Below are 26,465 nucleotides of genomic sequence, written 5' to 3'. Positions count from 1 at the left end.
CTTAATTTGTCTTTTAATTGTTAGAAATTATCCCAAAATTTCAAATTTTAAAAATAAAAATTTATTGCATCATGCTTATGTCATGCATGATGTCATAACTTTTTCAACTTTTCTTTTTTTTTTTTCATTTATTTTTCCATTAGTTCTTTAATTTAATTCCCAACTCCAAATTTTTCTTTTCTCCGATTTTATTTGACAGTTAGGTAAGGAGTCAGCTCTCGGGGTCAATTGACCAAATTGCATCTCGCCAGTTCGATCCGGTTTGTAAATAATTCAATATTTCTTTCGAATCCCTAATATAATTATTTGACATACTTGACAATTCTTTTTTGTAATTTTCTCTTTTCCACTGTGTTTGTAATGGTCCTAAGGACCGCAGTGTCACATTTTCCACTGTGCTTGTAATGGTCCTAAGGCTCGTTTAACTTCTTAAGTTCTAAGGCTCGTTTAACTTCTTATACTCTGTTTTTCTTATGTTTACAGTATAGCCGAGTAAGATATGTCACACAGTGTACCGATCAATCATTTTTTATTTTTCCTTAATTTATTTTTATCATAGTTATGAAGTACAATATATTTCATTTAAGTCATTTATTGAAATTATAATTTATTTGAGGTTCCGCAAATTTTATAAAAAATTCGGCAGAGTGCCGGCTATAAATGGAGAAAACAGTTCTTCGGAACCTGTGAAAAACACTTCCAATAATCATTTCCAATCATTCTCAAACTCCAATAACCAACAACATGGTCTCATTATTTTTCAACAATATTTCCATTTCTCATTCATTCATTTCACATAATATTCATATACAAGTCATAAATAAATACTCAATGTTTCATTCATAAACACAATTTCCACTATTTACATTAATATCAAAATACATTACATAAGTCTTATTATACATGAGAAAATAAAAGTTTGATTACATAATACCAAAATGAAACATAGTGTTCTACCAATGCACTGAAGACGGTGAGGTGACACGGACACTATGCAGAGCTGCAGATGGTCTCACCCAGTCTGTGGTCTACTGGGCTCTCGGTCGGTCTCAGTTTGAATGAAAATAATATAGAATAAAAAATAATATAGACTAAAAAAATTAAATAAATAATAAACATGAAATAAAAGAAAAAAAAACAAGTATTTATCTAAACAAGTCAAAATTGGAATTGAAAAATTAATTTAAATTAATTTAAATATTCTAATCTAATAAAATTAATTAATTCTAATTCTAGTAGGTCAAATTTTCCAAAAAAAAAACCCTAATAAATAAGAAAAAATGTGGATTTTAATTAAAATAAATAAAAGAGTCATATTTTAACTAAACTAGTCAATTTTTAAAAAAATTTTAGATCTGTGCAGAAATTTTAAAAAATTTATAAAAAAATATAAAACTAAATAAAAAAATCCAGCAAAAATAAATACAACCCTAAATATGTTAAACTTTAACATGGAAAAATGAAAACATGAAAATAGCAACCTAAAAGCACACAAAATTCAATAAATCAGTTACAATGCAAACTGACTAGAAAAACAACTAAAAAGTAAAAATAAATTAAAAATGCTAAACCTATTTAAAAAATTATCAAATTTTGTTACAAAATAGTTAAGACGCTGCATTAAAATATAGAAAAAAGAAATACCTAATTTAATGCACCAATTAATACAAAAAATTAAATATACCCACTGCTATCATAAAATAGACAACTTCAAGCAGTGATTTAATAAAAATTATTATAATTAATTTACATAGAACCAAATATAATGAAAAAATATACATTTTAAAATATCACTGGAAAATATTACAACATAAAATAAATTTTTTAGGGCTAAAAATAAAATTGATAATGTTAGATCACCTAACAATGCATTCAGCTAAGCACAGTAAAAAAGAAAATTGAAAATAAAAGAGATACCTTTTACATGATTCAAAATATTATTCCTTATGGAAATAACCTATGGAATCCAATGAAACACTAAACAAATATAAATCAAACAATATCACAATAAAATCCAAAAAAAAAATGAAAATAAAGAAATTGGAGTTCACGAGTGCCCAATCAGAACCTTACCTTTCAGATGATCTTTCTTGGATTTCAATAGCTCCTTTGACACTTTGGAAGACTTGGAATGACAATAACAAAAAAAATAAATTAAAATAAAATAATTTTGTGATGGATTAATTAATTAACATGAAATTATGTGAAAAAGGTGTGTGATTGTAGGAAATATTCATAAATTTAATTGAAATGAGAAGAAAACTGCTATAAAGTAGCTCTCCCCACATTAAAATATTGCAAAAACACCCTAGATTAAATTTTAGCCATCTTAATTATCTCTAGTCTCCCTAAAACCCTATCTATAATCATGTATTTATGGTAGTAAGGTGATAGAATAAAACTGATCTAATAAGGCTTTCAAAAATTGAAAATAAATAAGATAATTGAAAAATCTCAACCTAATCTAATCTTTATGGCAGCCTCTATCTTTTTTATTTTTTTTTTCAAATAATAATAATAATAATAATAATAATAATAATAATAATAATAATAATAAAGATAATGAGAAGATAATTTTCGGTAATTTTTTTTTTATTTTTTATTAATTAAATAAAAATACTTTAATAAAGCTTAAAAAATCAAGCCCACGCCTATTTATAGCCGAAATTAAAAATTTAATGGACTTTATTATTTAATGTAGTTTAAGTAAATATTTTCTAAGTCCATTTAAAACATTAAAAAATATTAAATTAGGTCCAATTAAATACTTGAAAAGCAAACCTTCTATTTTCAAAGCAATATAATTAATTTCTTAAAATATTCAAAATTATTTTATTTTATTAATTTTTTAATCATTCTAGTCTTTAAAATACTTCAAAATCCTTACCATCCAATGATATTTTCATCATAGAGCTCCTCACTGCTTTACAACATATTTAAAATGGAGGATAAAAAATAAGTGTAATAATAATAATGATAATAATAGTTTCCTACAAAATATACTAGCTTTTGGCAACCATTGTCTTCAAAAAGGCCGTGGGAGAAAATTTGCCTCCAGTGTAACGTTAATTGAAAAAACACTTCAATCCCTATTATTTCCAGATTAGCACTATTAGTTTTTATATTATCATAACTAAAATATATGGGCTTTTAGGAACTAAAATATTTTATCTTCATAGATCAAAATACAGTAAAAAATTTATATTTCAGAAACCAAAGTATAATCTAGAACTGAAGTGTTGATTCATTGATAAATCTCATGGACTAAAAATGCTATTTTGAAATGGTAACAACAAAAATGTAACTCAGGAAAATCTTTTGTAATTAACGCTATATACTACATGCTTGCTTTATAATTTGCTGCAGTTTTATCAGAACTATTTAATATTTGAACTTCATGGAAATTATTATTATTATTATTAGACTACAAGAAATACCTTTTAAATGGAAATATATAGGTGAGTTCTGCACATAAAAATTGTTCAGTAGAATAGGAACATCGTGTTTCTAAAATTTACTAACATATGATAACAAGTACTATTTCATTTTACACATATCCTCCTTTTGTTTATTCTCTTACCTTTCATCCATGTATGTCCTTATTAATCCTTGAAGATAAATTTACACCTCAACTATTTACTTACAGCCAAAAAATATATATATTCTGTGTAGTATTTTTCTATATCGGAAACTCGTAATGCCCTGATAATGTTATGTCGATCAACAAGTGGACCTCTCCCTGCCTGATGTAAGAGCTGCCATTGGATCTAAAATTTACAGCATAATGGATTTAATCCTCTAACAGGAACATTCTTTGTACAACCGATTGCTTTAGCTGGTAGAATGTCACAAAATGAGTCCGTTGTAAGAAAACACTACTACCAAAGATAGACCAGTGATAGAAGGAAAATGATTTGCTACCTTATACAGATGTGCCCTGTCGCAGAGGTTGCACTTCAGCTGGAACTTCATTGTTATGTTGGTTGTCAAGTGGCATGTACTGTGACATGATAGCCATGATCTCTGAGTCCATGTAAGACTGTAAAGGGAAAGTGAAATGTTTATTAGCAAAGAATTCATCACCAATAAAAGTACAGATATAATAGTTGCTTGCAGAGCTGTTATATCTTGATTTTGAATCCTAGTCAGCGCCAAATCAACCGAAAACAAATATGGACAAACTGAGATGATAAAAAAGTTGTTCTATAGAGTGCATTTAGACATACCCGGAGCCTGTATTTGTAAAATATATAACCAGCAACACCAGCTCCTCCAACAACAGCTACGACCACAAAGGTGAGGAACCATCCAAATTTAGATCCGTTTCTTTCTGTAGAATGGATGAACGAAGTTGAGTTAAAATATCTCCTTTCATATAAAACTTCAATGATTACAGGTAAATAGAGGTTTCATGCTAAGAATGACTTCCAAACATTAAACATCAACTTATGCAAAAGATAAATTGCACTTGTTTATAAAGAAATTTAGCAGGATTGTGTCAAAAATTACCAATCATATATTCAGAACTACAACACTCTTCACAGGAGAGATTTGGTTACCAATTGTTGAAAAATAACACGAAAATTATCACAGTAGAGCACAGGTTGATTGTCATGCCACACAGAAAAGAATTACAGGGTTTATGACACAAGTTTATTCTTACCAATGCAGGCATCTTGTTCCTTAATATAAAGCAGGTCTCCCTTGCACTTGCACTCATATGAACCCCAAGTATTCTTACAGGAGCAACCATCACACTGGCAAGCAGTACGTTCCTTGCATTCATTGATATCTGGTACATAACATAATTAAAAATGAAGAATTGTTAGAGATAAGATTTTAGAAACCCAAAAAGTTATAAATAAAGAAGCATACAATGAGTATATTCTTAATAATAATACTGATAGAAGAAAATAACCTTCACACTTATCATGACCATCCCCGCGAAAGCCTTCTGGGCACTGACAGCCTGATAACTGGGACTCCTATTTAGTATAGAAAGCAATTTCATCAAGATGAAAACAAGAAAACGAAAATTATTGATTACTATGTATAAATGAAAAAATGGGGAAAAAAACTATCAATAAAACCAGAAAATAAAAAATGCATAAAATCACTGAACTGAGCAGGCCGAGAAAGTTAGCCCATTTTTTGATTCCGACCAGCATCCTCCATTATTTATGGTACACCTTGCAGGTCCAAAAGCTGTCATCAAGGTAAAAAGAAAGTAGGGTTATGCATAATCATACTGCTCCACTTCACTTCAGCTATTTTAAACAGAACAGGAGAAACAGAAATAGCAGTCTTTCCCCAGGATTGTTTGATAGAAACTTCCAATCTCACATAATGAATAGAAAAGATCACATGAGCTCATGTAAATTGTTCAAAATTTTCAATGTTTCTATTGATAGCAAAAGGGAATCTTTAGATTTTTGCCTCCTATAGTAACCAAAGTTTATTTGATGTATAAAGGCAAGAACTAGAAATGTATAGCCCTCCTTTTCTGTTTCACCTTAAGTTTAGATGTCAAGGGCCAAATAGGATAGTGCTGCATCATTCATTGTTATTAATATTCTGATATGGATGTAAAATCGGGAAGACATTTTCCACTGTTCACAAGTATCATAATAACGCTTTTTTACCATCACATTGTTGCACTTATATTATAAAATCGTTGAAAAATAAATCCTATTTCTCAAACAGGAGAAAAAATGTACCTTCACAAGATGCATAGCCATCTCCTTTGTACTGTACACCTTTCACAACTGGGCACTCGCATATTCTTCCCCTAAATGTATCCTGGCAAAGTTCATGATATTATCAATACTCAAAGAAAAAAGAAACAAATTATACAGAGAGAACAATTTTCATGAGGTCATTAAATCTAAAACTTCTATCAATATACCTTGCATGCAGTTACATTAGATATATTGTCCTGCCAACAGCCCCCATTCCTTTCCAGACACTCATTTGTCTCAAGATCTATGAATATGAAATAAAACAAAGCTATTTAAGAAAGCTTACCAAAAATAACAATAATAACAATAATAACAGCACTTCTTCTTCCTTCTTCTTCTTCTTCTTCTTCTTCTTTTTTTTTTTTTTTTTTTTTTTCAATTATGGAAGTAAACAGCCTCAGTTTGAAGGTAAAATAAGTGGATCAACCTGAACTTAAGCAGATTGGGGGATCAGTGGTCTCCTTAAATCCAGAACATATGGCCTTCAGAACAGCAGTTCTCTCCAGTTTTCCTTCAGGGAAAGAAAATTTAAAATAAAAATAAAAATTAACCTCCTTATACATTAATTTTCCACAACTAATGCTGAAAGGTTAGCGAGAATTATCAGAAAATATGTAGAATCAGTTCATAGAACAAAGATTGGGAATAAGAAATGCCACCTGCAAATAAACTATTTAGATAAGCAAACAAACAGTAATGAATACTAGTAAGGAGAGTAAGGTTTGTAATTGTATGTGGAAGGAGTAAAATAGTGAGGGTGGTGTGTGGTAGTTGAGTAGTTGTAAAGATGTTATAGCTTTTTAGGAGAAAGTCAAAGCAGTTACAGTAGTTAGAAGTGTATAAATAGAGTATATCTGTATTAGAATAGGTTATTCCAAGAATCAATAAACAAGAATACTTTTCTCTCATCTTTGAATATTCTTTTCTCTTCTCATCCAATCTATCTGTTTTCTCATCTATTTCTCTCTCTTTCTCTCCCTATTCCTCTGTTTCACTTAGTTGGTAGGCTGTTATTAACAATTTGGTATTAGAGCCTTGATCTCAGTGGGGTTTGCTTCCAATATTTTCTATTGGAGTCACAACTCTGCGCAGATTCATGAGAGTCTTCCAAAATTCCAGAATTCCAGGTTTTTCTCTACTCTTCTCTCTTTCTCTCTTCTTTCGCTCTATTCCTTCTTTTCTTCTTCCTCTCCCCCAGAAATTTCTTCACTTTCTCACCTCAATTTCTTCTTCTTTATTCTTTCTTTATTGAAATTCTTGAATCAAAATTCTTTCTTCTTCTGTCACTTTCTGGTTCTTTCTTCTATTCCCTTCTTTAATTTCTTATTTCCAGCATTTCAAGAAACCTATTTCTTGAAATTGTTGAAAATTTTCTTCCTCTCCCTCATTCTTCTCTCTTGCGAGCTTCCTTATTCTCTTTTCCCCTCTATCAAATTCTTCTCAATTTCCCTATTTTCAATTTCTGCCCTGTTAGGGTTTCAAAATCAAGACCTGTCTTGTCAAATTCAAGAAACATCTGAAATTAAAAAAAAAAAAAAAAGTCTCTTTCCTCTCAATCTTTCTTCCTTCTCTACAAAATATTTTCTTTCTATTCCTGTAATTTCTTCTCTATTCTTCTTTTCACAATTTTTCTTATTCCTTTCTCTGTGATTTTCTTCCAATTCCAGTATTAATTCCTTATCCTTGCTCAGATTTGATTTTCTTTTACTATTTTCCTCGAATTTTCTTGGAAGTAAAATACAATCACAGCATCAAACCATGGAAGTACAATCTTGGGAACAAAAGGATCTCAAGGGAATGCTAGAAATTTTTGAAAGAAGAGTAATAGAATGCTTAGAGGAGCTGTTGTTTCAAAAATGGAAAAAATTAGATAAGTTGTTAGAAGAGCAAATAGAAAGGAGGGATAAATTGTTTCAAGAGGCACAATCCAAAAGTCAATTTCAAGATTTGGAGCTGAGATCCCAAATTTCAGGGGGTTTTACAGAAAATGGAAAGAAAACAGAAAATGTTGCAGCCTTTACTAATGAAGATGCATTGGAATTGTGTCTTGCACAAGGAGGGAAAACATTACAACATCTAGAGCAGGATTTCCTTCCTCATATGTCTAATATAAGTGAGGTTTTTGGGGAGGAGAATGATGAAGATATAGAAGACAACAATCATGGAACTGAAGTTTATTGGGGTGATGACAAGAAATTGGGAAAGACCAAGGAGAGTGCTGCTAAGAAGGAGATTGTCCTTCTTGATGATAAGATTCATGGGGATGGAAATGTGAAGAAGTTGATTCAAAAGAAGGAGCAAAAATTTCAAATTCTTGAGGATTTAATTCAGCAGAGTTTTGAGAATGATGCTAATGGTGCAAATGATGAGAATACTCAGGGTTTTGAGAATGATAACATTACTGAAGCCTCTAGTAAAGTGCATATGAGGCAACTAAACTATTCAATGGGAAGAATAGGAGCTGAATATGAAGTGGAATTCCTTCGCTCAATGACACAAAGGATGATTTTGCCTTAGTTCAGAATGGAAGAAGTGTTGGAAGCTGCACGATCTAGAGTCCAAAAACTTGAAATTTTTGGGAGCAATGGGAATGGATGGAGTTTACTAATTCAAGAGAACCATGATCATGAGTTTTACTATTATGAGTTCCTAATGTCCACAGAGGATAAATGAGAAATATCAAGAAGGCTGAAGAAGAAGAAATTAATTTTGAAGAACATTGCATCTGTAATTCTTAAACAAGATGTATTTGAAAGATGGAGAAGACAAAGAAAAAAAGATTACTATGACGAAGGAAACAATTGACATTTTGGTGATGGTTTATTGCGCACAATCAATAATTTCAGTGTTGCACCCTCCCTTGTTCATTCTTAAGGATAAGAATGATTTCAAGGAGTGTAATGAATACTAGTAAGGAGAGTAAGGTTTGTAATTGTATGTGGAAGGAGTAAAATAGTGAGGGTGGTGTGTGGTAGTTGAGTAGTTGTAAAGATGTTACAGCTTTTTAGGAGAAAGTCAAAGCAGTTACAGTAGTTAGGAGTGTATAAATAGAGTATATCTGTATTAGAATAGGTTATTCCAAGAATCAATAAACAAGAATATTTTTCTCTCATCTTTGAATATTCTTTTCTCTTCTCATCCAATCTATTTCTTTTCTCATCCAATTTATCTGTTTTCTCATCTATTTCTCTCTCTTTCTCTCCCTATTCCTCTGTTTCACTTAGTTGGCAGGCTGTTATGTAACACAAACATAGAAATATTTTTCATCTATGCTAAATAAAGCAGCAAGATTAATAAGATGGAGAGGATTGGACACTTATGAACTCTGCCATGCTTGTCTGTTAAAATAATGAAACAAGTAAAGAAGTACTCTATGCTTGAGGGAAAACTGCTGGAAACTGGCATTTGGAAAATGAAAATGATTAATAAGATCTACTATGAAATAGCACTAGCATATTAATTCAGAGTCAAATGCACTTGCTGCACAACACAGAAGATAATACACTATAAAGTATGTCCTATAAATTTCAATGTGCTGAACAAAATCATTCAGTAATCAGTATACTTCAATTAATACACAATCAGATAAGATACATAATTCATTCACACTGCAACATGGCCCTTGTGTACAAACCTCGATACTGAACATTGTTAATAACTAAAGTTGGTAAGATGGTAACATCACCACGAGATCCTCGCCCAACCTAATGTCCATAAAACATAACAAAAACAACAGAAGATACATTAGGTACAGCCAGTATACGTTCGATAAATTTACAAGCCATCTGCATCTCTTGGTGTGCGTCTTGTGTGTGCGTGTCTTGTGTGTGCCCAAGAGTTTAATAGAAAATGTGTCAAAAACACAACAACTATGACCTGGAGTTCTTGCTCAGTTTTCAGCACTTCATTCTCCGCATCAGCTTCAGGATCACCCATGCACTTTTTAATCTTATCAATAGGCAGATCTGTGTTGATAAATTATAAGCATAAGAAAACTGGTCCAAGAAGGATTCTATACAAAACAGCACCGCATAAGAGAACTCACCAAGTGATTTCAGAACTTCCTCAGCACATTCTTTGCTATATCTCTTGTTCTTCATGGAACACCTAATATGGAAATCTGTCACATAATCCCACCATACCCAAGATTGGCTGCTCTCATTGGCAACTCTATGGACACAAAGCTGCCTCAAGTTCTCATACACCACATCTTTCCCCTGATATCCCTCCCCAAAATCCTGTTCTGGATCAGGTGCACAGTATCTCCCATGGTTTATGCACTGAGATTTGCACTGACTGCTAAGAATAAAAGCCTGTGGGCAATACCACGTAATATAGTGCGGTGTAAACAATGTGTAACCTCCTTTCTCAAGGATCTGAGCATGACCTTTGAAACTCTTCACGAATTGCATCTGTTCATCGCATCGAGTCCCACATTCATCATTGCTGTTTGTCCAAAGCTCATACTCAACTCTCTGGTCAGGATGGGGCACCGACTCTCGCCAGTCCAGTTTGATCACGACATCTTCTCCATTCTTCAAGGCTTGCTTCAAGCTCTCACCAAAAGATCTCTCTATCAATGCTGATGGGATTTGGATCTTCTCTACATACCCTTGTGAATTACCACTTGCCTCAGGGGAGTCCATAGTTATTAGTGGCTCATCTATACGATCAACCACTAACACTGCTGCAGCTCCAGCCTGCTGAGCATTCCATACTTTCAAAGCAAAATAGCATTCTACATTTCCAAGAAGAAAAAATAAATGATCAAAATTCAAATTTGGGAATATAAAAACGGGAATCTCTATTTTTATGAAAGCAAACAGTAGACTTGATCATAGAGGACTACTTATTGAACATTATGATTTCAAATCTTTCTGAAAGTACTATCCTTCGTACATTGATTTCAACAACAACAAAGCACAAGATACCAAGAAGTGAAAACAGTAATTTGAAGAAGCTTTTGAAGATCACTAGTTGCTATGTCATCAATCTCTGAAAATGGAAGATGGCAAAGGCAAGAACAAGGAGAGACCACATTGCACCTATGTTAAGAAGAAATCTTAAGATTAACTCTGTAAATTGGGCCACTGGATACAGATATGTCTCTTACTCTAGGCTATGGTAAGTAGGACTCCAACTCTATACACTGTAAGTTACTTATTGCTGAACCAACCTTTGGGATTCTTTTCCTTTTTCTAGTTGATTGCGAACTCAAAACCTCATGGGCTATTCTAATACCATAAAGTTAAAGCTCAAAAAATTTGGGAGTCTTTTTTTAAGTGAAAGAAAAAGGTCGATCCAGTACACAAAGCATCCACAAGTGGCCCCAAGAAACGTTGATGTATGCAGCCTTACCCTGCTTTGCAAAGAGACTGTTTCCGTGGGTCAAGGGACATAGTCAGTGTGATGAAAAAAAAAAAAAACAAAAACATTTTGTGCCCATTAAACTACACAGATCCAATAGCTGAATTTCAGTTTCTCCTAGAAGGACAATATTGAATCATTGACGGATATTTATGCAAAATAGCATGATGAAATTGATAAGAATAATTTTATCTTATCTAACAATTCATCAAGATCAAGTGAATAATCCTGGTCAATGTAAAAGTCAAGGAACACAATTGCAAGGTTAAAGCCAAGAGTAACAAGAAAGAGACGAAGCTTTAATTTGAAGATCAGTAAGAAATATACAAAGAGATGCATTGAAGGACAATAATTAACGTTATCGATCAAATTCATAACAAATTAATTAACTTTTATAAATATAACATTTTAATCAATCAAAATTCAGCAATTTAATAGCGACGGCAAGTGATTGCATAAAAGAAGAGAAACAAGAAATACCTCCACGATCAAGAAGAAGAATGGTTGGACGAGGAGTCTTAGACCTGAAAGGCTTATCACCATCAAAAGGCTGGCACCCTAAACCTTCTTTCTCATGATACATGGCAGAACCCACCAAGAACCCGCCATAATCTGGTAAACCAAAGTTGCCTATTGCACTGTCATGTTTTGATCTTAAACTCAATGGAGACAACACACTTATGCTACTCTTCTCCACCACAAAACGACCAAACACAAAGCTCCCCAGAAGTTCTGATACCAGAAATAAAAACAAAAGTTTTCCCAAACGAGCCATGCAAATGATCGTCATTACCAATAATCATACAAAACAAAAGGTTTTGGGTTTGTTTGGTTTATTCTTGCTCTGCTTGACCGAGAGAAAAGAGAAATGGGGACGTTTGTGGAGAGGAGACTTTGCAGCAGTCCACAGATGAAAAGAGAGAAATTCAGAACTTGTAGTTTACTTTAGGTTTGGTCTTTGTATAAGAAAATAAATAAAACTGTGACGTAAAGGAAACGGCAAAAGCAGAGGAAGAGTAAGCTGGTGGACGGAGTCAGCGGAACTACCACCCTTTAATTGGCGTACTAACAACTGCTTGGAAATGAGAGAGATGTCATTTGGATGGCGATATAATATTTTCCCAGTGAAGCCAACTATGTTTGCTCTTTTTATTAAAAATTATATAAGTTTTATCTAATAAACATTTTTTTATCTTTTATTATTATTTTTTAACAAAAAGCCAATTGAGAAAAAAAAAACTTTATATGTAATATAATGGTAGCCAAAATTTAAAAATTGTGTATTATAGTCAAAACTTAATTAAATGACACAATTGTAATAAAAAAAAATTAAACTAAATTTAAAAAAGTTAACAAAAAATTATAATATAATCTTTAAAGTTTTATTTGATTAAAAAATAATTCATTAATTTAAATTTTATATTTAAATTTTCTATTTATTATACAAAATTTAAATTAATAGACTACTTTATTAATTAAATATAACTTCAAAGATCATATTGTAATTTATTATTAATTTTTTCAAATTCAATTTAGTGCCTTTAATCACAATTGTGACAACTAACTAAAGTTTGTCTATAATACACAAAATTTAAAATTTTAGCTACAATTATGATTACCCATAAAATTTTGGTTCTTTTTTCCAATTAACCTTTAAACAAATAAAGTAATCTACCATTCTCCTTTTGTGAAGATTTTTTTGTTTTATTATTTATTTAAATTCTATAATTTAATACAATTTGTAAAAATTAATTTAACAAAAACATATCACCTTCATTCATGAGAAATATACATGCTACCCTGCTATAACAGCAATTTAACTGATATGGGGTTTAGAGATCCACCCCATTAACAAACAACCTGCTCGAGCATTGTCATTAACCCAGTGAGCACGTCTATTAGCTATTCAGGGGATATATTTTGCCTCATAAAGAGGATGGTTTGAATAGATACTTAGAATATCACGAGTAAATGGCTCTACCTCCAAGGAAAAGGCAAAGGGCGGAAAGTAACTGGACCAATTGCAGGGAGTCTGTTTCAACAACAACATGAGAGAATCCTTTTTCATTATGAAATTCCAGCAATTCTACCAAAAACTTATTACCTTCAATCATTTAAATTCTATAATTTACTACAATTTGTAAAAATTAATTTAACAAAAACATATCACCTTCATTCATTAGAAATATACATCCTATCTTGCTACAACAGTAATTCTAACTGATATAGGGTTTAGAGATCCACCCATTAACAAACAACCTACTCAAGCATTGTTAGCAACCCAGTGAGCACATCTATTAGCTATTCAGGGGATATTTTTTGCCTAACAGAAACTTAGAATATCACGAGTGAACGGCTCTACCTCCAAGGAAAAGGCAAAGAACGTGAGGAAAATAACTAAACCAATTGCAGGGAGTCGGTTTCAATAACAACATGAGATAATCCTCTTTTCATAATGAAATTGCAGGTTGCTCTAAGTGCACGTGCCTCTGCCCCCAAGGGAGAGTGATTGATAAACTGAGGAGCACAGCCATCAAACACATGGCCATCAGCCTTCCTTGAAATCACATCATAAATAGCCATAAAGGATTCTGCACTAAAAGAAACATCAATGTTGATCTTCACATGCACAATCTGAAGAAAAGGGGTCCAAATTTGATTATGAGAGGCTAACTCCTTATCCATGTAGCGAGATTGAACAGTTCATCAAGAGCATTATGGACCTTTCTTATTATCAAAATAGGATCAAGGGAAGATAAATCAAACACTACCGTGCTACGGGATTTCCAAATGTGCCAACACAATAGCCTTGCTACCTTTAATTCTCTTTTATCACTTGCATTTGTCGTCCTAAAAGCCATGCTCCACTAATGATTAAAAGATCCAAAACCACTAGTTCCTAGAATGTGACCCAAAGATGACCCAAACAATGTTACCTAGGCATGGGGACAAAAAAAAAGAAAAAAAAAAAAGGCAAATGCTCAATATCTTTCGACTGATGGTGACACAGCGAGCAGATAGGATATTCAATTGCCTTCCCCCCTTAAATTTTAAAAAAAATATATTAGTAAAATAAATCCCTAAACAACTAAGCTATTCCCTTTTTGCTTAATAGACACTTGAACTTTTCTTTTTGGCTATCTCACACCTCAACTCAATTAAAATTTATTACTTAAACATAAATTTGCATAGGCAGCAGATAGGTCAACCTCATGCGTTTACAAGTAAGTGAAGGTGAAATTCTTGGCTTATATAATGACACTCCACGCTAGCAAGATTCTCTCTTTGTCCTTCCCTCAACCCTTTTCCTTTCTCTTATCTCCCTCTGCCTCTGCTAACCTTAACAAAAATATTCTAGGGAAATAAACGGACCTACTCATTCTCTATCTCTATCCTATCTCAATCTTAATCACACCTTCTCCATCATGTCATCTCTTTTCTTCTTCTTCTTCTTCTTTTTCTCATAACATTCCTATGCCTCCCACTTACTATTGAAAATTATTGAACCATCATGTATGATTTTTACAAACTTGTGTGTACAAAGTTCAACATGTTTTAAAAAAAAAAAAAAAAGTAGCTTCCATGCAAGGATTATCACCATAAAGCACATAACAAAAAGAAATTAAGCCACATGAACGAGATTAAATTTGGGAAAAAAATTGGGAAGAAAAAAGAGAGGGCAGGTAAGGGAACAATACTTAGATGATTTAGAGAGAGTAGAAGAAGAATAAAAGCAGAAGCTTACTAAGCTCTTCAGTAGCCAAAGCTACTATTTCATGTAATGCATGCTACTTCAAATACCATCAATTTCCATGGAGAAAGTTAAAATTTGATGGTCCAAGAGCGTTAATAAAACCAAGTATTGATACCTCTAGTACAATGATATTTTTACTCAGCAATTCATGGTCTATAAATTGTCTTAAGATCATCATATCTCATCTCCCTCTTTCTAGATGTCTTTTTTAAAGCCATTTTAACAAGACTTCTTGTAATTCCTTAAAATCACTTAGATAATTATACACAATCTCCATAACCTCTTAGTTTATAATGTGCTCCCAAAGCCCATCAGATGCAAATATGATAAATTTATAATTTTTCATATTTGCATATATGAGAAATCACATCCCTGTTTCTTCTCTACCTAAGCACTTTGCTCATCATTCCCACAAGAACCCAAGAACACAACTCATCTTCTCCATGTAATTCCTCTGCAAGTTCTTATATCTCATTGGTATTTTAAGGTACTTTTATGTTGCATTTCATTACATTTAAGTAGTTAATTGCATAGTTTTTAGTTAGTTTCTTTACTTTTTGATATTTTTGGTTGTCTTGGATTAATTTCTTATTTTTTGTGTTTTTATCCGGTGAATTTATGCAATTCTAAGGCCTAGAACACACTTGAATAGTTGGAAAGTCAAAAAGGAATGGATTCTACATTGTGGAAAATTACACAGGTCATGCACTGGGTGTTCTAGCCGTGTAACAATCTGCCAAGATAAATGCTAAGGATAACAAGTACACGGGCCATGTAAAGGAACTCGTGTAAAAGTCCCCAGCTTATGTAACTTTCTACCAATCAAGATTCAAAGGCTTTTAAGGACTCTAGAGAGTTACACGGCTTGCCCCGTGTAATGAAGCACTGGCCGTATAAAATGCCCTAGCTCAGACTCTAAATCAACTCTAACTCAGTTTTGCATAACTCGGACAGACTTCTAAGGCCTCTACGACTTTGAATTAAAGGTTTTTATACTAGATATAAATACAAGAATTTAAGAACAAGCCAAGGATCACGTTCTTTACATTCTAACCTAGTTTTTTGACAAATTTGGAGAGATTTGCACAAGATTCTAAGGAGAGATTCACAACCAAAGTTTCAAAAGTTCAAAGCTGCAGAGTCTTCTACTTAGGTTTCTTTATTTTATTTCTTTAGATGCTTTATAATTATTATTTTAATTTCATGTTGATTGTTGAACTCACCATTAGTGAGTAGTTCTCTTAATTCTAAGATTAGGGATGTAACACTTTCAACTCTATTATGGATTTACATCGATTTTATTTAATAAATTTAGAATTTCATTGTTTGATTCAATTTCTTATGATCTTAATGCATGCTATGTGTAGAGCTCTAACTAGTTATGATTTGAGATATTAATTTGAGATAGGTTGAAATTCAAAATCGAGTGCATGATTAATCAAAAAGCTTAAAGGGTCCTAATTAAGATTGATCACCACAAAAGTAGGGTTTAGGTTAATTAAAATACACCTTGAGAGCTTAGGATTAACTTCCTTCAAAGTGACAATCTTTCAATTTATTGAATGAATGAGAATAGACTAGTAATAGGTTGATGTGTGAATCCGTAATTCTGGAATTGTTTTCATTGCTTGTTTTCTTGATTTTATTTTATTGCTTCACTTTCGTAATTCTCATTGGCTTTAGTTAATTTTAGTTTTAATTCTTATTATCATTATATTCGGAAGTCTAAATAGTTAAAATTTGCTATTTAGTCTGGTACTCACAAATTCCTTATGGGAATGATACTCTACTCACTACTTTATTATTTATTAATGATCCATGCACTTATTGGATTTTGCATAATAAGTTTTTGGCACCATTGCTTGTCACACATTACCCCTCCGTAAGGCATAACATGATCCCATAGTATACCTAATGAATTACCAAACTTCATCTACTAATAACCCATGAAATACACTACAAGGGATTTTAAATCTTTTCTTACTTCTTTTTACAGTGGTGAGCACTATTGACAGGTGTTAAAAATTTTCTTTTACTACTTTGAAACCAAATAACAAATCTAAATATAAGTGATTTTTGTAAAAATTTTGGCAGAGTGCTATCTGTATTTTGAATTAAATAGTTCTTCCCAAAACCTGTAAAAAGCACTTCTAATATGTCTCTTCAATCCCAAACTCCAATAATAGTTTAACACAATAAATTTCTCAACATTTGTCAACTCAATTCAACAACAATTTTCTAGTGTTTCCAAAAGCTGAAATAAGAGAAATATGTCATAATACTTTATATGCCAAAATAATTTACAATTTTAGTTTGCAACTGTTCAAGACTAAGTACAATATATACATACAGAGCACATATATTATAACAAAAACTACCAAAAGATGGTATACTCAATATACCCGGTGAAATCTCAAAATGTAGCACAAGCAGCCTACTCTGCTGCTCTGTCCATCTGTCTACTTGCGACAGCAATGAAAAAGCTATCACTGAGTAAAATTTACTCAATGGTGCATAATAACAATTTAAAATGTGGTATATAAAATATTTATTGACAATTCACAATTCAAATGATTCACATTTTCATGTCACAATTTTCAAAGCTCATATAACACAAATTTGATCAAACAATTTAATAGCACAGTATTGCCAATCAATAACACAACTTAGGTCATGACACAAACTTTTCCAAACATGCCGTGTTGTACACCACAACAAGACATACTCACCCTAATAATCGAAATCATTGAGGGAGGTGGCTAGCTAGCTAATGAGTACTCACCTCAGACTGATAAGTCAAAGAGGGAGGAATATAATCATACTCACCCCATAAATGGAGGAGGAACATAGTAATATTATCATGCCAAGTGTGAATCAAAACAATTCCAAATCACAACATTTAAATATTTCATACAAACCACAATTCACTTTTTATCTCAAAATTTCCATTTATAAAGTAGGCAACACAATAATTTCCAAATAAAATTCCCAAAGCCAAAACAATCAAATATTATTCATAACTCATTTCTCCAAATAAATTTTCTAGTAAAAGCAGTGAATATAAAAAATATTGTGCACAGACTTGGTTTGAGTCACCTCTAGGCCTTGACTCAATGTTCCTTATGCTTTTCAATATCCTTTTCAACTAAAACACACAATTCGAAGTGTTTCAGTACTCAGTTAAACTGTCTCTAACAATAAGGTTCAATAATTAATTTATTTAATACTATTGCTTTCCTTAGTCAACCTATAATGTTGACCTTTAATGCACTCTAGGGGAATAAATTTTAATGTTATCAATATGTCACATTTTTGCATTTCAATATGCTACCAATACAGTGCAATTTACAATTTTTACAAGTTGGCATTCATTGCCAAATTGCTTCAAGCATCATTGTATGTAAATGTCGAATTCTCAATTTTTTGTGTGCTAGATTAGTCTAGCTTAAAGTCCTATTTCTCTTGGTTTTTAGCTTTTGGTCAAAGAAGCAAAATTGTAGCTCTATGTCTTATTGCACTCGAGGTAAAATTTTAGGTCATTCTGAGTTGTATAGACCAAGATATGGTCAATTTACTAAAGCTGGACAGATTTCACCTTTAGTGCAAGATTTGGTTAATTTTAGGTCACTTTTAGGTCATTTCTGGTTCTGGCAGTTTTTATACCCGAACTTGTGCAAGCCTTTTGACTTGCTTATGGTCATTTCTGGGTTTTGGTGTCTTCATACGAGTTGTAGTTTTATGTCTAATCTATTCATTGTAAATATTTCAGGTCATTTGGACCTGTTTTGAGTGAGTTATGACCAAAACACTAACTGCTGCCCAAATGGTCAGTTTTCAGGTTTTCAAGTCGCTAATCATGATTTGGTCATTTTTCAAGTCACTTTCTGGACAGAATTTAGGTAGACTTTCTTCATGAAAGTTGGCACATTTTATGCTTAGTTTCACCTCCAATTGGCCTCATACTAATTGGAGTCACACACTTAGGGTTATAGGCTCATTTGCACATTGCCCTCTACATGCCTTTTAAGCACCAAACCAAACACATATTTACCAATTACATCTTCACTTCCCCACAATATTCTGCATTTTGCACTAACCAAAACCATTCAATTCTTTACATTATATGTCAACTTGGACAGAATATAACTACTTCAAAATGTACCAAATACAATCACAATTCACCAAGTCCAAATCCAACAATATATACACATAAATACTTCTAATTATCACACATACTTTCATCATCAATTCACATACCTTATCACTACTATTCCACACACATGTGCTGCCATTTTTTTGTACAATACTCCAACAACATTTCATGAATTTAAACATTACCAATTTCCATTATGAGGCTACCCAAGTAACACATTCACATCAAACTTCCATTTCCACTTTCAAGCTCACCATTCAAACTTTATACATGTAAATTAACTTCAATACATTTAAACACTTAATTCAACATCTCAAACTACCATTTACATGCACAAACAAGCTATACAATATGAAGTTCCATGGCTACCGAAATGGAGCATCATCATAACTCACCAAACTTTAACTTTCCTTCCATAAATCCATTCACCACAACACCCACACAAGTTTTAATGGAGAAAGGATGAAGAAATGAACATGTACCTCAAGTGGAGCTTATCAAAACTCCTTGAAATCTCTCCCTTCTTGCTCCCAAACTGCTGCCCAAGGTGTATACTGCAACTTTAATGAAGAACTCTTAAGGAAATGGTGGCTAGATGAAAAGTGCAAGGAGGGTTGAAAAGTGGGCGACCATGGATGACAATTTGGGAGCTTGGTTCGGCTTGAAGAAAAGGTGGAAGATGAAGATGGAGTTAGTGGATGAAATCTGTCCCAAATGGCTTACATATGTGTCCATGAATTGATGTTAGTAGAGCACTAATGTAATATAATGGTTATTTATTCCAAAGTTTCTAAATTCCCACATTTTACCTCATTTCTTTTTCTATTTAATTTATGTACTACCATTTTAATTTTCATGATATATTCAAGGTTTAATATCATTTATTTTTAATGGACATTTAGGTCAAAAGACAACTCGGGGTGTCAAATGACCACAATGCCCCTATTCGGGTTGTATTCCCGATTTTTCAGTAACACCGATTTTTGTCTGTTTCTCGATTTTTCATTTTTCTTTGTACTAATTTATTAATTTTTCTTTGATAATTCTCCTGTCAATCAATAAACCTTTACTTACCTCCTGAAATTTTAATTTTGAGGGTTCCCCGTGGTCCCAGAGTCAGCTATTGCCTGCGCCATAACTTCCTGGTACGGTCACCCATCACTACGGTTTTCAGCTCATTTAAATTGGTTACATTTCATTGCTATTATTTTTTCTTTTTTTTTCTTGTATTTTCCTTTCTTGTATTTTATTATTTTATGTCTCCTCACTAACATTTAAATGTAGTTCTAGGCATCCTAGCTGTCCGGACAAACACTGGTCACTGGAACAGTAAAATGCACTATCGAACATAGGGGTGTTACAATTCTCCTCCCCTTAAAATAAATTTCATCTCGAAATTTTACCCAATAGCCATCTTACAATAGTCATACGTTTATTTTCTCCTATCTATATGATCATATAATATTCTTTCCTTTGAATTTGTGTAAGACTTTTAACAATCTAATACAACATTTACTTTGTTTATACAGCACTAATCTTTTCTCACTATCGTTCTGTCTAATATTTCAATTCATGTTCCCTTGTTAAATGACCATTGAGGTTATGTTAAAATTATTTATCTAATTATTAGTCCTCTGACCATTCTAGTCAATAATCTTACTCATATTTGTAACATTTTTTTGTTATATCTGAACCAACTGTTTAAATTTTTACTTCCACAACTCTTTTTATCTATTAATATTCTATAATCTAATTCCTTTTGTACTAAACTATAACCTTTCGATATTCTAACTTTTGAGTTTTAAATCCTTAAGTAGGATTTCCAAACTCTTTTCCAACCATAAAATTCTGTCCTGGCATAACTATACCAAAACAGATGTCGTTGACAACTATTCTCATCTTGGTGTACTATTAAGTAGTATGTAGCTCTACACAATAATCTCAAGTCAGTACTATAATCTGCAGCTTACAGTACAAACATCAAGAACATTGCATAGTTACTACGATACATTCCAATAGATCAAACTTTCCTATATTTTATCCTTCTCGAATTCACTAATATTCGAAACTTAATTCTGATTACAATATCCATTGACAATTACTAACTATAACATCTTTGTCCTCATTTAAAGCAATTCCATTACTATAACTTACTTTTAGATAACTGAATTTTTTATTTATTTATTTTATTTTTTTTTTATACGAGGGACAGTAGGAAGGCAAATAATACTAGCACTAACATAAAAATATGCAAACCCTAGGTCAAACAATACATATATATATATCTTAGTTACTAATTGAGAAAGTACCAGCAACAATGTTAAAAGTCTCAGCCTCTTCTCTTTGTCTCATTGCATAGACTCTGACCGGAGCACTGCCTTGCTCTGATTGATTCACTGTGCCTTGGTTGCCCGATGGACTACCTCTACCCCTGCCTCTACCTCTGCTAGGTGGTTGTGAACCTCTGGTGACAGGATTCTGAATTAACCCTTCAGCAGTAGTAGGAGGTGGCCCAACTCTACGGGCACTGGTGCAGTCTTTGGCAAAGTGACCTATGCCTCCACAGTTATAACAGGCTCCTGTGGCCTTATAGCATACCCCACCATGATTTCTTCCACAAGTTTCACATTGGCGGGGAGGGTAGGAACTTCTGGTAGTTCGACGATTAGGTCTTAGTAGTCTCTGCCCTGATGATCAGCCTCTGTCATGTCCCTGAGCTTGGGGCTCCTCAAATTTTTTTCTCTTCCCTAAATTACTGCTCGAGCTCTGACCCATAGGTTTCTCCCTCTTCTCTATTTCACACTGCCCTTGTGGGGGTTGGGTTTGTACTTGGGCTTAGGCTGACAAATTATCAACCATTTATTGAAAGAAAGTGGCTATTTGTTGGGCCATCTGTGCAATAATTTGTACAGGTGGGGCTGGTAAAGTCGAGCTTCCGACTCTCTGAGGGGCTGGGGCATCCTCTTGTACCTCAGCCTCTATTGATAGATCGACTGAACGACCCCCTTCTTCCATAGTCAATTAGAGGATATTACACCTCCTGAACAAATAACATAAGGAGATTTCCTCCCGTTAGTGCATATTTATAATGTAATGTACTGTATGTATCAAACCATGACATTGTGCAGTTGTACTATGAAGGAAAAATATTCCAATTACAGGTCAAAACATAATTTAAAAACTTGCTCTGATACCACTAAAACATGTCACACTTTACCCCTCCGTAAGGCATAACATAATCCCGTAGTATACTTAATGAATTACCAAACTTTGTCTACAGATAACTTATTAAATACACTATAAGGGATTTTAAACCTTTTCTTACTTCTTTTTACAGTGGTGAGCACTATTGATAGGTGTTAAAAATTTTCTTTTACTAATGTGAAACCAAATAACAAATCTAAATATCAGTGATTTCTGTAAAAATTTTGACAGAGTGCCATCTATATTTTGAATAAAACAGTTCTTTTAAAAACCTGTAAAAAGCACTTCTAATATGTCTCTTCAATCCCAAACTCCAATAATAGTTTAACACAATAAATTTCTCAACATTTGTCGACTTAATTCAATAATAATTTTCCAGTGTTTCCAAAAGCTGAAATAAGAGAAATATGTCATAATACTTTACATGCCAAAATAATTTACAATTTTAGTTTACAACTGCTCAAGACCAAGTACAATATATACATACAGAGCACATACATTATAACAAAAACTACTAAAAGATGGTATACTCAATATACCCAGTAAAATCTCAAAATGTAGCACAAGCAGCCTACTCTGCTGCTCTGTCCGTCTGTCTATCTGCGATAGTAATGAAAAAGCTATCGCTGAGTAAAATTTACTCAGTGGTGCACAATAACAATTTAAAATGCGGTATATAAAACATTTATTGACAATTCACAATTCAAATGATTCACAATTTTATGTCACAATTTTCAAAGCTCATATAACACAAATTTTATCAAACAATTTAATAGCACAGTGTTGCTAATCAATAACACAACTTAGGTTATGACACAAACTTTTTCAAACATGCCATGTTGTACACCACGACAAGACATACTCACCCCAATAATCGAAATCAATGAGAGAGGTGGCTAGCTAGCTAATGAGTACTCATCCATACTCACCTCAGACTGATAAGTCAAAGAGGGAGGAATATAATCATACTCACCTCATAAATGAAGGAGGAACATAGTAATATTGTCATGCCAAGTGTGAATCAAAACAATTCCAAATCACAATATTTAAATATTTCATACAAACCACAATTCACTTTTTATCTTAAAATTTCCATTTATAAAGTAGGCAACACAATAATTTCCAAATAAAATTCCCAAAGCCAAAACAATCAAATATTATTCATAACTCATTTCTCCAAATAAATTTTCTAGTAAAAGCAGTGAATATAAAAAGTATTGTGCACAGACCTGGTTTGAGTTGCCTCTAGGCCTTGACTCAATGTGTAACACCCTCCCGGTAACCACTCCGTACATTCTACTGTTCCGGTGATCGGTGTCGGTCTGGACAGCTAGAATGTCCGGAAAAATATTTAAACTAAAGTTAGAAACCATAATTAACTCAAATATTAATAAGAAAAATTTAGTAAAAATTTTAGGAATAAAATACAACCAAGTTAAACGAGCCGGTGCCCTAGCGAGGGGTAAACCAGAGGGAAGTTGCGGTTCTCGCAACGAGGAGCCCTAGACCCGGGGGGAAAAATTATAAAATAATTATTGGGACTCCAGAAAAGGGTTATTGAGGTTCCCATGGCATTAGAATGCCAAGAAAATACCTAGAAAAATTTTTCAATCGGTACAGCCAATTTTGACCCGTTAAGCCAAACGGAGGGCATTTTGGTCATTTCGCCTTCGGAGGTGATTTTTGACCGACTTGTCCAGTTAAGTAAATAATTATTATGAACTAAAATATGAATTAATATTGATGAAAAATGAATTGAAAGTTAGTAGTGATGAAAAGAAAAGAAAAATACAATATATGCAAATTATGACATCAATGTGATGTCATTTAAAATTGGCCACCAATCACATTTAAACTATCATTTATCTAACTAATAAAAGAGGTAAATAAAGACCAAAGGAAAAGAAAAAAACGTGGGCAGCCATCTCCTTCTCCATTTCAGCCACACCATAGCCAAGAAGCAAACCTCCATTTTTCTTCCTCACTCAAGCTTGAAGATCTCTCAAGCCTCACCCCAAAACCCTAAGTTATCTTCACAAAAATTAATCTACACACCTAAGCAAGCTCTAGGCAGCCACAAAGAAGAGGAATTCTAGAGTTTTCACAAGCTCAATAAGTTGAGCCAAGAGGTTAGTGCTATACTTTCACTCTCACTCCTTTAATCCTTGTTAGAGCATCATTTTAAGTTAAGAAATTGTAAGAAAATGAAGTAAATTATATATGTTAGGGCATCTTCAAATTTTCAGCAGCCCTAAGGAAGGATGAGTTTGATTGTTTAAATGAATTTAGAGTGGATAGAAATGATGTTTAAGGTATGAATATGCATGGATGTTGAACTAGTGTGCTAATTGAGGTTTATGGGTAAATTGAATTGGACATTAGGGTTTTGAGAAGTAAAAATTGAATTGGCTTATCAAACTGTTAAAGAACACTCTAATGGTCAATAAGTGACCATTTGAGGTATGTTGACCATAAATTGGACTGAAAAATAGTATGGCAAAGTGAAGGTGTAATCTGCCCTAGGACAGTAGCAATGGACTGAAATTTCAGTCCAATTACACAGCCATAACTTTGGCTGTGTTAGTCCAATTGGTGTTTGGCCAATTGGACATGAAACTAGGCTTACAATGGCACATTTTTGCTGAAGAAACCATGCCCAAAAGACCAAAGCAAGAAGACCAAAACTTGGCCCCAATTCGGATACCCTGCAACTGATTCTGCAGAATTGACCAAATGAACAGTAACTGTTCATTTGGCCATAACTCACTGTAGATATGGTCAATTGACCTGAAATTTTTACAGCAACAAGTTAAGACATAGACAAACAACTTTCATGAAGGAACCTCATCCAAATTATGGCCAGAACGTAACCCAAATGGCAGTGGAAGTCACTGTTCATGTTACTATAGATATGGTAATTTCTGCAGAATGGAAATCCGGCCAGCTATGGTTTTTGGACCATATCTGGAGTTACAAAACTCCAAATGGAGTGATTCAAAAAAGGAAATTCAACTAGACAAAATAAGGAACAACTTTCATGTTTGCAATTTCTTCAAATTTCCACTGTAACAGTGTTTAATGGAATAGTGAACTTAGACTCAAAAACTGAAATTTTCTGCCCTCTTGGTTTTAAGTTAGAAATGGTAATGGTGACCAATTCTAACAAGTTTTAAATGTAAAATGTGGTATGTTGGGAGTGCCAAAGTCAATGTACATATTTTCTATCCAAAAGTCAACATTTTTGTTGACCAATGAGGTGAATAGTGACACCAAAACTTGAAATGCACAAATTGAAGAATTTAAAAGTTTCAAATGCCCTAGTATACCTAACATGATTGGTTTGGATAGTTTGGTATGCCAATAGGGTTCAATTAGCAGTACTGCACATGGCAATATGCCATTCTGTGATTTCATGGCTTTTAGCCATTCTGACTTTGCATTGAGAATTGTCCTTGTGCCTGAGATTATTTACAGCTTGGTAGCTGTTCTGTTGCACACCGGGAGATGCATATGTGACCGATGGTGTGACGGCCCGAGGTACTAGATACCCAGTGCCAGTTTACCCGTTATCCAGTCCAGTCGTCTAGTGTAGGTTACTTGGGGCAACCAAATGAATAAAAGTGAACAAAGTAAATGATATACAAATACCAAACAAATAAAACGTACACATTCACTACACATTTAATTTCTTGCTATTTTCTTTTATTATATTATTGCACCACTAAGCATTATTGCTTAGCGCGTTGCTTTTGCCACACGTAGGTACTGGAGATATAGATCATGAGCCCAGTAGACCACAGACTGGGTGAGTCTATCCTGCAGTTCTGCTCAGTGTCCGTGTCACCTCAACTTCTGCAGTGCATTGGTAGGACACTAGGTGTCATTTTGACATTTTGTAACTTAATTTTGATTTTCTCATATGTAATTAAACTTGTGTAATGTATATTGAGGTTTATGTAAATTATGAAAATTGTATTTGTGAATGGAAAAGTAAATGGTTATTTATGAATTATATGTGATCATCACATGTGATGGATGGTTGAGAATTGAAATTGAAATGTGAGATCTTGATATTGAGTTTTGTGATGATATTGGAGTTGAGAATGAATGAATTTGTTTATTGGAAGTGTTTTTCACAGGTTCCGAAGAACTGTTTTCTCCATTTTTAGCCGGTACTCTGCCGGATTTTCTTTAAACTTTACGGAACCTCAAATAAATTATGATTTCAATAAATGACTTAAATGAGTTA

General features: G+C 33.0%; 1 protein-coding gene across 1 annotated transcript; it reads right to left on the bottom strand.

Moving 5' to 3' along the window:
• Positions 1 to 3,478: 3,478 nt before the first annotated feature.
• On the bottom strand, positions 3,479 to 12,129 carry LOC110663375 (vacuolar-sorting receptor 7). Its single transcript, XM_058130022.1, has 13 exons — positions 11,586 to 12,129; positions 9,784 to 10,476; positions 9,615 to 9,703; positions 9,373 to 9,442; positions 6,166 to 6,249; positions 5,906 to 5,982; positions 5,718 to 5,799; positions 5,123 to 5,205; positions 4,919 to 4,985; positions 4,664 to 4,792; positions 4,227 to 4,330; positions 3,922 to 4,039; positions 3,479 to 3,835 (listed from the first exon to the last, which is right to left on the bottom strand). Exons 1-12 carry the CDS (start codon positions 11,893 to 11,895, stop codon positions 3,923 to 3,925), a joined length of 1,905 nt encoding a protein of 634 aa, XP_057986005.1. The 5' UTR covers positions 11,896 to 12,129; the 3' UTR covers positions 3,479 to 3,835; position 3,922.
• Between the last annotated feature and the right edge of the window lie 14,336 nt (positions 12,130 to 26,465).

The sequence above is a fragment of the Hevea brasiliensis genome, chromosome 11 (genome assembly GCF_030052815.1).
Source record: "Hevea brasiliensis isolate MT/VB/25A 57/8 chromosome 11, ASM3005281v1, whole genome shotgun sequence".
Lineage (NCBI taxonomy): Eukaryota > Viridiplantae > Streptophyta > Magnoliopsida > Malpighiales > Euphorbiaceae > Hevea > Hevea brasiliensis.
Note: the sequence above shows the minus strand (reverse complement) of the source record. Positions and strands in the feature narration are given on the sequence as shown.

Bases quoted from the DNA above. Each gene is read 5' to 3' on its own strand.
- LOC110663375 (XM_058130022.1), bottom strand. From the start codon at position 11,895: ATGACGATCATTTGCATGGCTCGTTTGGGAAAACTTTTGTTTTTATTT. The intron at 4,793-4,918 runs GTTATTTTCTTC...GTTATGTACCAG, and splicing joins TGGTCATGATAAGTGTGAAG to ATATCAATGAATGCAAGGAA. The intron at 4,331-4,663 runs GTAAGAATAAAC...TCCATTCTACAG, and splicing joins GGAACAAGATGCCTGCATTG to AAAGAAACGGATCTAAATTT.